Source organism: Mesocricetus auratus, unplaced genomic scaffold (assembly GCF_017639785.1).
Source record: "Mesocricetus auratus isolate SY011 unplaced genomic scaffold, BCM_Maur_2.0 Super-Scaffold_100006, whole genome shotgun sequence".
NCBI classification, from domain to species: Eukaryota; Metazoa; Chordata; class Mammalia; order Rodentia; family Cricetidae; genus Mesocricetus; species Mesocricetus auratus.
Genome location: NW_024429190.1, coordinates 14202545 through 14214700, shown reverse-complemented (window position 1 = coordinate 14214700; position 12156 = coordinate 14202545). Strand labels below are relative to the sequence as shown.

At 39.2% G+C, this 12156-nt stretch overlaps 1 protein-coding gene across 4 annotated transcripts in view; it reads left to right on the top strand.

Moving 5' to 3' along the window:
• Positions 1 to 12156, top strand: part of Poln (DNA polymerase nu) — a 135487-nt gene that overhangs the window by 77354 nt on the left and 45977 nt on the right. For all 4 annotated transcript variants that reach the window (XR_005877700.1, XM_040746909.1, XM_040746910.1 and 1 more), the window contains 3 exons: positions 3540 to 3597; positions 4458 to 4535; positions 5562 to 5676. Coding sequence is in view for 3 of the 4 variants with exons in the window: in XM_040746909.1 (XP_040602843.1) it covers positions 3540 to 3597; positions 4458 to 4535; positions 5562 to 5676 (251 nt within the window). In the remaining variant the exon portion in view is untranslated. The remainder of the gene's footprint in view (positions 1 to 3539; positions 3598 to 4457; positions 4536 to 5561; positions 5677 to 12156) is intronic.

Below are 12156 nucleotides of genomic sequence, written 5' to 3'. Positions count from 1 at the left end.
GCAAGGAATAAATGAATATACGCAGACAGAACACTGTATACATAATAAATAAATAAATCTTTAAAAAAAAAAAAAAGAACAAAGCACAGACCTTAGAGGATGGTAATATCCCCTTCAGTTTAGTTGTGACAAACTTCAAGATGCTCACTGGATGAAACTGGATGGGGACATGTGACAACTTTTCTGTCTTTACAACTTTTCTCTAAAACAAAAAGGTTATTTTTCTTTAAAAACCACTCCACACAATAGACAACCCATGGATGTTTCTGGTATTTATAAAAACAGCAGATGTCTTTATTTTAGGAGTTGATTTATTTAGTTTTACTAGCTCTGCTCTGTAGACATATTGGGGGCACTTCATAGAAACAATTCTGGTTGAAATGCTTATTCTTGGTCAGTGATTTTATATTCCTCTAGTGTTAATGGGAGGGCACAGCATTTCTCTGGCTTATGCTCATAGCTGACACTGTGTGATTGCTCTTGCCTTGCCCTGTCAGCTGTAAATGCACTGATTATTGACAAAGCCCTCTGCTAAAGTGGATCCCTAACTCCCATTCATGTCTCAACAAGTCATAATGGACAGAATAGCCATTGCAAGGTACCAAAAACCAGGGTGCCATTCAATTCATCGTAGTACCTATCAGCAGTAATGGAAAAGGAAAAGCTAAAATCTTGTTTTCCAGGAAAGAGAAGAAGTTCCTTCTCAGGATGACAATCTTCATGTGACCAAAGTACAAGGTGTATACTTTAACTTTTCTTGGGATGGTTAAAATGCACTATGTAAATTAAATATTTGGTGAATTTTCTATCATGCTAATATTTGATATATTGTAAAAACAAAATCTTCCTTTGTAATTCATCTAAGCACAATAAACTTAAACTTCCTACTTTCTTGGAACTAATAGAAAACCCATATATTCACTTTATTTTGGTAAGACAGCTGTCATTAAAACTAACAGGCTGTGTTCTGTGGACATAACATTAGAACCTGAGCACCTATTTGCTGGTTGTTCCTGACCATGCAGAGCTTTCCAGGAGCAGTCAGCTGTATGTATCAACTGCAGTTGGCTTGATGCTGGTCTGATGCTGATAGATGAGGAACACAGGCCTATTTTATATAGCTTTAGACACTGAAATTACTCGGAATGAGTAAGCTTTGTACATGCTGTTTACTATGCTGAAAAAAAATCCCCCTTTCCTACTTAGTTGAGAATGTCAGTGTATGTTTGTTACATCATTAGTCTGAATGACTTTTGAAGTTTGTCATTGCCCTTTTCTGCTCTGTTATGTTGTTACTATTGTAAAGCCCTTTATTCCATGAATATTATGTATTAATTGTTTTGGACTTTTATTTTGCAAGACATGGTTTCTCTGTGTGACCCTGGCTGTCCTGGAACTTGTTCTGTAGACCAGGCTAGTCTTGAACTCACTGAGATCTGCACCATCACAACCTGACTTTGTTTTGGACTTTTAAACAAACCTTGCATTCTGAAGACATTTCTCTCTTGGTCATGAAATATAATCTTTTTTCTATGTTACTGAGCTTGGTTTGTTAAGAATTTGTTTTGTTTTGTTTTTTGGGTTTTTGGGTTGGGGGGGTGGTTTTCGAGACAGGGTTTCTCTGTGACTTTAGAGGCTGACCAGGAACTAGCTCTTGTAGACGAGGCTTGTCTTGAATTCACAGAGATCCACCTGTCTCTGCCTCCCGAGTGCTGGGATTAAAGGTGTGCACCACCACTGCCCGGCTTTGTTAAGAATTATTGTGCTTATGTTTAAGAATTTTGGTTAGCGTTTTCTTTCTTCTGCCTGGTTTTAGTAACCAGGGTGTCACTGATTTCATATGATAAGCTCTTGACTTTTCTATTCTGGAAGTGCCTTTTATGCCAGGGTGCTTTTTTGTTTGTTTTATGGGTTTACTTTAGTCATTTATGTTTTGTGTCTATATGATTTGCAAACAAAACTCCAACATAAGGTTTTCTTTGCATTACTTTAAATCAAATGGTATCTTAATTAAATAATGTTTTGTTTATTCTTTGAAAAATTCATGCATATATATAAAATGTGTTAATTGTATCCACATCCCACTTTGCCAATCCAAATTCTCCTAGGATCTCCCAACATCTTCTTTGCAATTTTATGCGTTTTAATTTTATTTTTAATCCACTGAGTCCAATTAGTGCTTCCCAAATCATCCACTGTGGTATGATTAACCTACCAATGGCCACTCCTCCCCATCAGTCATTAGCTGCAAATAGCTCCTCAGTTAGAGGTGAGACTTCAGTGGCCTCTCCCCTATCAATGTTTGAAATTTTAGCTGGTTAGATCTTGTGCAGGTCTCAGTAACCTCTTCCCTACCAAGCTAGAATTTTTTTTTATTTGTTTGGTTTATTTTGTTTTTTGTTGAGTTTTTTTTGTTTTGTTTTTTGTTTGTTTGGGGCTTTTGGGTTGTTTGTTTTGGTTTGGTTTAGTTTTTTGAGATTGTTTCTTTGGTAGCTTTGACTGTCCTAGAACTAGCTCCATAGACCAAGTTGGCCTCAAACTCACAGAAATCCCCCTGCCTATCTCATCAGTGCTGGAATTAAAGGCATGTACCACCACCACCACCCCCAGCTCAAGCTGGAATTTTAACTGTTTTGATCTCATGCAGGTCTTGTGCAGGTAACCATGAATGTTGTGAATTCATATGTGCAAGGAAGATTAAATACTTGCCCCATACTTCTTGTGTTTCTGTGAGACCTAAAAAAGTTGGATTTTAATGGTCAGCATCTAGCACAGTAAAATTCATCATAGCTAGTCAGTTGGTCATGTCCAGCTAGTATCCAGAAAATTCCATTACCAGACAAAGTAGCCTGTTGTTCACTATACTGCCAAGCGTAGGAAGGTGCAAGGACAGAAATTCTTGTGGTTTGAACAGGAGAAACAGGATGGAATATGTCTGTTATCTGTTATTATTGTCATCTACTATCATTACCTTGGTAAAGGTGGAAAGTAAAGGCACTCAAGAAAATCCCTTGAGAGTTTGTAAGTGAGACCAGCACGTTAGTAGTAAGCTAAAACTGAGGCAGGTACCAAGTACCAGGAGCAGGGGAGGGCCTGAAACAAAGCTGAAACCAGAACTTTCATTTTAAAGTATAGTGGGGATTTTGTTTTCTTGTGCTTTTAGACAGTACAAAAAATGAAACCTCGAGCTTTGTACATGATAATTAAGTGCTACATTCCAGCTTAAAGGGTGCTTTTAAATTAAAGTATAATGTACATATTTCCAAGAAAGTTCTTAATCTGGGTTACTGTCACATCACTATATGCATCACAGGCTCACATAGGCCAGAGTCAAGGCTGTTCTCATACTTGCTAATTGTGATTAATGGTGTCTCCATTGAAACTTTCACATTAGGCAGTTGTGTTGTATGTTAATATGCTTAGGCATGGAATATCGGCATTATATTTTTTAACAAAATACTATGTATTTTAAATACTCTTGATGGTACAGATTAAGTTAAGAGTAGGTATTTCAACTAAAACTATTATCTTATTAACAGAATATCCAAGGTATTTCCAAGCACCCAATTCAGATCTCTAAGCCTCGGAATTTTAAAGGTAACACATTACTTCCTGTCTTGCTAAAATCTTGGGAGCATTTCTTAAAACTTTCTTATAATGTAACTACTATACTTTCCTGAAGCGCTCCTCTGTGTTTGCATGACTAGTATTTAAACCTACAATGAAAAATAAAAAGCAGCTGAAGTGATATAGTACCTCCCTTTTAGGAGTTTTATGCATTAAAATAGATGGTAATTATACCAGGGAAATGTCTCCCTTCCCACCATCCTTCCCCCACCAGCTTCCCAATAAAGAACAAAGAAAAGCATATGCAAAAGCACTGGCTTTTAATAAAATTTAAGGTTTTCTGGAGATGTTTATAAATCCATATTGAAAAATCTTTCTTTTGAGCTATCCCACTGTAATGCTGATGATTGGAAAATTTCTAATTTGGTAAAGGGTGCTAGGATGTCCACTTCCAGATAACCCGTGACCCTGTCAATACTGCTGCTTTGTTGTGGGCATTGATCAAGGAGGCACAATAATACCACTAAAGCCAAAATGCTACTTTCTAAATACACAGTCACCTTGAGCAAGGACAAAAGAACCACAGCACCTGTGTCTGGGCTCGGTGGGAACCACATGGCTATATGGCCTATGCATGGGTCTTCCAGTCAGGCTCCATCTCCAGTGCTTTACTAAAGTGGTTTTGGGTGTCAATGTTTGACTTTTTCCTTTATCACAATTCTAGACAGAACAGAAAATTTTAATAATAGAAAATTTTGTTATCTTACAGTGGTATTTATTTTTTAATTGTAGACTTTTATTTGTGTATGATATTAAAATAACTGTATGACAAACTGCTGCAAATCAGCCGACAGTAAAACTCACCACATGCTTTTGAAATGACAATTCAGGTAAAGAAGAGGAGACTGTCACCATCTCCCCAAGAACCCTCTTTGTTTCCTCTGAAGGCCACACCTTCCTGGCAGCAGGTATATGCATAGGATGATAGGGGGATGCCACAGTTACTATACCTCACTTTGTGCATTTTCATGTAGTTCAAATATTTACCAACTAAGTAATGCAAAGATGCATATATCAGATAGAACTCATTCTTGCAAATAAACTCTAAAGCAAACACTTACATGAAGCAAAGATTTCTCTTTTTTTTTTTTTGTTGTTTTGTTTTTTTGAGACAGGGTTTCTCTGTAGCTTTGGAGGCTGTCCTGGAACTCACTTTGTAGACCAGGCTAGCCTCGAACTCACAGAGATCCACCTGCCTCTGCCTCCCGAGTGCTGGGATTAAAGGCGTGCACCACCAATGCAAGGTGAAGCAAAGATTTCTTATACACATTAAATAATAATAGGTCTTTGGCTTTCAGGGTCCCCTCATTTTGCTGGCATAACTCATTCAGTCTGCTTCCTCCTCTTTTGTCCTCCCCCTTCCCTCCCCTTTCTGACTCAAGCAGCCCTGCTAACCACTGTGTCCCTGTGCTTCAAGCCCCTACAGCTCTTCCTTTTTCCTTCTTCTGTCTTCGTTCATTGTAATTTTTTTGAGGACTAGAAAGAAGCAGGGGAGCTGACCACCCTACCATGACAGCAGCTTCTCTCATATGCACTACTCTCTACTAAACCATACCTTGATCCAATTTTTCCATTTCTTTTCCTTGACATACCAAATGATTTACTCAGAATGTCTCCTAGAATGTAAGTTCCACAGAGGAAGGGGTCTGTGTCTATACTGTTTAACACATCCCAACAGGATCCTTCATAAAATTATGGTGAATGTGGTGAATGAACACTGCCCATCCCTTTACTGGCCTTGCAAGAGGGAGAACAGGTCTCTAAAATTGCTGGGATAAAAAGAAGCAATAGTCCAAAGGCTAAGGAAGTCTGACAGATGGGAAGAGTTGTATTGACCTTGAGCCCCATGGGAAGGCAGTCTGAGAGTGGCTTGAGGTGAATCGATGGGGGCACCATGGGTGAATTCAAAATTGATGGAGAACTTTGTCTCACAGACTTTTCACAGATTGAATTGCGCATTCTTGCACATTTATCTGGGGACCCAGAGCTTTTGAAGTTATTCCAGGAATCTGAAAAAGATGATGTCTTTTCTACCCTTACTTCCCAATGGTAAGATAAAAAAAATAGTATTATCAGATCTTCAGGAATGTTGACATGATTTTAAAAGTCTGAAGTTAACTCCAAAGTTATTTTCATGAGAAAGAAGTTAAATTTTTCTCTAGTAGTTAATCATTTGAAAAGAAAAGTAGACAACTAGGATGCCAAAAGCTTCCTAATTATGAAAGAATGGATAACTCGTCCCACTAAAAGCAAGTGTAAGGAGTGGGGAAAAAAAGTGTGAGTCACAGGAGAAGGAGCTCCAGTGCTAGATGTGTGATCTGTGGGATTCCTATTTGAAGGTCGTTGTCATTGCCATGCCTGCCCAACCCCTGCCATTGAGAGGGCAGAACATATGGGCCTCCTGTAGCAGCTCCAAACTCTGTGGCTCACTCTGTGGGAATGCCAGTAGCCAGTGACTTCAGGTTGTATTGAGGTGTGCCTCTCTACCTTTGGAGTCTACCTGTTTTTCTGAACTACTATTCTTGGGCACTAACTTTTTTTTCTCCTAGTGGAAAACCAGCTAGCTGCCAATCAATCTCTTAGGCAGGTGGAAAGAGCAGGTGCTAGGTTCCAATCACATCTCTCTGATTTGGAGTAACAGGGTGTTCCATGGAGCCCACTGCAGTCATCTGCTATACCTCACTTTCCAAGCAGAATAGTGCTATCCAGTTAAAGGGAGGCTAACTGGCTTTACTCCGATGAGGAAAAACTAGAGACTGACTTGCTTGGATCATAAGGGGCTCACTTAAACAGATGTCACTGCTAGCACAGAATCAGGATTCTTCTGTAAGGAAGAGAAGGAACAGGGTAGCTGCTGGTGGGAAATCCCTGCCTCAGCTGTCACTGTCCCCTCTCTGCAATCACAGGAGCCAACTTCTCACCTTAAGCCTCTTCCATCAAACTGTTCCCTATGACTTCAAATACTTATGTCAGGCACCTTCCAGAAAGGGTGTGTCCCTTGCCCCCATACAAGGTCCTGCACCTGCTCCTCGTGTTCTCATTTCTGTTGTCAGTCTTCCCTGAGGCATATGACCATCATGGGGTCAGGACTGTACACCTCCAGATTAGACACCAGCTTCTATGGCCCACTTACTGATCTTCTCTGTCCAGTCCTTAGCATACTGGTGTCCATTTCACTCAAGCCTCTTTACTTTGTACTCAGGAAGGCCCTTCCTTCACTTCATCAAAGCATGCCTTGCACTCATGACTTGAAGAGCCCTCTTTGACACACCAACCTGATTTTCCCCAGCTCAGTTGCTCCCTGCCCATTACACATATGCAATGCAGCACCAGCTCTGTACCCTGCTGCATCCTACTAAGCTCTGGGTCTTACAGAGCATCTACTCAGTAAGTGCAGAGTAAGTGGAGAGTGCAGAGTCTAGACTACCCTACGAATTCACCAAAATACCAGGACCACAGACTCTTATTTGAGTACTAAAAGTCAGGAAACATTTTATGTAAGAGATCTAAGGTTGGTGCTGAGAATATAGTACTACTGTATGCTAAACTGAACTTTAGAGCAACTGGAAATAGTCATATACAAGGAATAACAGTGTGGTGGTTTGAGTAAGAATGCCCCTATATTTGAATGCTTAGTAACTTAGAAGGATTAAGAGGTGTGGCCTTGTTAGAGGAAGTGTGTCACTGGAGATGGACTTTGGGATTTCAGAAGCCCATACCAGGCCTAGTCTCTGTCTTTGCCTTTGTCACTTTCTCCTCCTTCTTCTCTCCTCTCCTCCCTCTTCCCCACTCTTCTCTCTCCCCTCTCTCTCTGCCTGTGGACCAGGTTGTAGCTCTCAACTACCTCTCCCGCACCATGTTTGCCATGATGACAGTGGACTAAAACTCTGAAACTGTAAGCAAGCCTCCAATTAAATGCTTTCTTTTATAAGTGTTGTCTTGGTCAGGGTGTCTCTTCACAGCAATAAGACAGTGAACAAGACAAACAATCCTCATTAAGTACAGTAAAAGGGGTTCTGGTTGGAAGTGAGAGGTTTTACATTGCAGAGGATGTGATCAAGAGCCAAGTTCAGCTTATAAGCATTAGCTCAAAGTCTTGCCACCTGCCATCTTCCAAGGACTTTCTTTCTGTCCACATCTTCTACCCTCCATCTTAGCTTTGCCCTAACCCTCTGCAATGCTGTCCTTTAATACAAGTGGCCTCTAACCTGTCCAAGGTCCTCTCTCTCCCAGATGATACCTTCCTGAGTCTTAATGTTATCAGATGCACATTTTATCCTCACTGACATGCTCCTATGCTTACCTGTCCAGCACCTCTGTGTCCTGTGTCCATAACACATATGGTGATGTCATTTGTCTCTTTTCTGTACCACACTTGAGTTTCAAGACCTAGTTCCTCTTTGCACTTAATAAGGGTCCACAGGATATAGGTGAAGAATCACTTAGACCCTTTGACCTCTGCTCGGCCCTAGTGTCTGTCCTCTCTAGGATGAGAGAGCAGAACCCTCTGCTCTGGTTGCTGTTTTAAGCCCTGAGTGATACTCACAGCCACTTCTCAATCTCATAGCCCAAGCACTAGAGAAACCCATGCTGTGGGAGTCCATTTGAATCTCTGTGATCTTGACACCTTCATCAGCCTCTCCAAAGATGTCTCACATCCTGCAGATGCCTGCTTGTCTCTGTCTCAACAGTAGATGTCTTCTACCTAAAAGAATAGAGCTCTGAAAAGCCACTCTGCCCATGTGCTGTGTTCTCCTGTCCCCATAGCTCCTTTCTCAGAGTATAAAGGCACTCAGAAGCAACTTCACTCTCAAGAAGACAGTGTCTTAACTGCCACAAACTACTAGAAACTAACCAAAATGAAATTGGTTTGTGATTATTTCTGTAACTATTAAACAATTATATTTGTAACTTGAAAACTCCTGAAAAAGAAACCTCCATACCTAGATAGTTTTGCTGAGAATTTAACCAGGTCTATAAAGGAGAACTGACATCAGTTTATACAAAATAGAAATAGGTAGATCATTTTTCAGTCCATTCTGTGAAACCAGTACAGACAAAACTGAAACTAGAGCAGAGTGCAAACTAATGTTACTCATGAATTTAGTGGATGTAGGCAAAAAAATTCCACAAAAATTAATAGAAACTCAAATTCAACAATATATAAAAATTATATACCATATCTAAGAGAGATTTATCCAAGCAGTGAAATGGTGTTTCAACTTGTAAAAATCTATCAATGTAACTTGTCATAAAATCAAGCTAAAGAATAAAAATAATAGGACCATGTTAGTTGTTGCAAAGTAAATTCAACATTCATGATAAAAATCCTCAATAAGTTATAAGTAGAGAAAAAAAGTTATAAGTAAAGGGAAACAACTTTAATTTTATATAAAAAAGTTGTTTAACTTTTTAAAAAAAGGTTAAAAGATGTTTAGTTTTTGTTTTGTTTTTTGTTTGTTTGGGGGGTTGTTTGTTTGGTTGATTTTGGCTTTCTATACAGGGTTTTTCTATGTAGTCCTGGCTGTCCTGGAACTCACTCTGTAGACCAGGCTGGCCTGTAACTCAGAGATCCGCCTGCCTCTGCCTCCCAAGTGCTGAGATTAAAAGTGTTCACAATTACCAGCCCCCATCACTAAATGGTATTTAATGGGTAAAGGTAGAATATTTTCTTTCCCTTAGAATGAATAACAACTCATTAAAACTACAAGAAAGGGCAAAGAAATAGCAGAATATATTGGACAGGAAGAAAAAAAACTTTCCTATTTGCAGATAACATGATTGTTATTCGAGCATGCTTGTTTTTATTACTAGAACTAATATATGAGTTGAGCAAAGTCACAAGACTCAAAATCAGCATACAAAAATCAAATCACATTCTTTTAAGCTGACAACAAACATGTAGAAAGTGAAACTAAAGACATCATTTTATGGCCTCTCTAGAAAGACTACACATACCCACATGGATGGTCTTACTTTATCTTGGTATGAAAACCATGTAAATATAGCCAGACATTGGAGTTTAGAATTCGATCACTGTCTATGCTTGTGCTGTGCAGTATGGTGCTCTCTCCACACTAGGCAGCAGTGGTAAGATGCCATCCTCAGAAAACCACAGAGACAGCTGACCCAAGTTAGTGGGAACTCATGAACTATGGACTAACAGCTGGGGAACCTACATGGGACCTAACCTTCTGAATGTGGGTGGCAGTTATGTGACTTGATCCATTGCAGGGAGCCTGTAGTGGCACCAGGACCTATCCCAGGGGCATGAACTGGCTTTTTGGAGCCCATTCCCTATGATGGGATACCTTGCTCAGCCTTGATACAAGGGGGAGGGGCTTGGTCCTGCTTCAGCTTAGTATGACAGACTTTGTTGACTTCCCAAGGGAGGATTTACCCGCTCTGAGGAGTGGATGGGGGCATGGGAGAAGGGAAGGGAGGTGGAACTGGGGTTGATGTGTAAAATGAAAAAAATTAAATAATAAAAAAATTTAAAGTTAATTTGCAGATGAAAAAAGTGCTGTCCTCAGACAGGCATTCAGTCAAAACAGTAGTCTGCTGTGTGCTGTGCTACTAAGCTAGAGTGTACAGCAGTTTAGCTACACTAAGTTCATTTTCAAATATTTTTCAGTTTTAAATGGGCTTGCCAGGATAAAACCCACTCATAATTCAGGGAGTATCTGTTCTTAATTGTTTAGTTAGAAAACATTTTATGCCTAAAATTAGAAAATGCTAAGGAAAAGAATCAAAAAGCTAGTAAATCAAGAGACATTCTGTGTTTGTAGTATGGGCAACTCACTATACACATATCAGTTCTCCTAAATAGATCCATATGTTTATATGGAGATAGAGACATATAGATAGGTATATATAAATATATATATAGATATAGATAGATAGAGAGAGAGAGAGAGAGAGAGAGAGAGAGAGAGAGAGAGATAATGCAATTCTTTTAAAGCCCAAGTAGTGTGTTTATACACATAAAGGAGCTTATCTAAAATGTATGTGGAAAGCATGGGGAGAAACACTAGACCAGCTAAAGCAGTCACTCTGTCTGGTAAGATTTACTATACAGTGATCAAGGGATAAAGATGTTGTAGAGAGCTGGAGACACAGATCAGTGGAACAGGAATGAGGCACCAGAATAGTCCCTCATAGATATGCTCAACTGATTTTTGGCAAAGGTTTAATATGAGGCAGAATATCATCCTCTACAGATTTGTGTCAAGCTTATCACGCATAAAGCTGATGTGAAAAGTTCATTCTACATTAAATATTATATCTTCTGCATTTTATTAGCTTATAATAGTTCAGTAAAGAACTTCCAAAATAAGAGGCTCTTAAGTATTTCCATGATGGTTGCTTCCAACCTCCACAGCAGTAGTAATCTGGCATTTGTGACTTATACTATAATTAGTTGCTGTGGAAATGATTTTTATGTTCTAAACAGAGGACCAGAATAGCAATGATAAAAATGCAGATCAAATACACTTAAAAAACGCCTGCACCCTATAAATGCTCTTTTGTTCCAAAAGCAAAAAGCAAGTAATCAAAAATATGTAATAACATTTTTTAAAGTACTAATGATTTCCTAGGAAAACTTTGGAGGCTGAATAGTTACATATAAAGATAAGGTATAGAAGAAATCATGGAGATTGTGAGGTTCCAGCCAATGATGAAATGTAATCACAATGCAAAAGAAGCTGTAACAAACTACAGGAAGGGTATAAGGTGTCCTGCCTATCTGGTATATCAGGAATTAGTCCTTTAAATGCTACAGTAGCAAATCCTAAAACATGGTTCTAGCTTAGGGCCAGGTGCCCAGCAATAAGGAGCTGCCCATTGTAGATGGAAGGTGGAATTGGATAAAACTGTCAACCTATGATAGCTGATAAAGATAGTTACACTAATAAACTTGTGGCTTTTGCTCAGGCAAAACTAGGCAACAGAAATCAAGAAAATGCTTTAATAACTATTGCTTTGTAGTGGCAAGATACTGTGAGAAAGAAGCCAATTCAAGAAACAAATGGATATGAAAGAGAGATGTGAGAGTCCAGAAATGTGTCATTTCTGACTTGGATATAGTAATGATTCTCATCTTTATCCAGTAAAAGATATGCCTTAAAAGGCTTGTGAACAAAGAATATAAGCAAAAAGTATACTCTTGATGCCTACTGCTAATACATGAGGGGAGAGGGGGCTGGGAGACATAGCTCTGGAAAGATGACAGTAAACAGTAAACTTCTATGGCTCTCCCACAAATACTCAGTGCTTTATTCAACAACCAATAAGATAAACACATACACAGAAGGACTTTCCCCATCACAGCTGAGCTGAAAAGCTCTAAGAAATCCTTTATTTGTGTAGTTCTCGTGCTATAGACCCATAGAAGGACAATTTCTGGGCCCACTCACAAAGCAATTCAAACCAGTAGTGATCTGATTCAAACTATGATTGCTATGAAGCCCAGACCACAGATCAAATTGTGGCCTGATAGGAGTAGTATGTCTTTTATAGGAAGTAGAT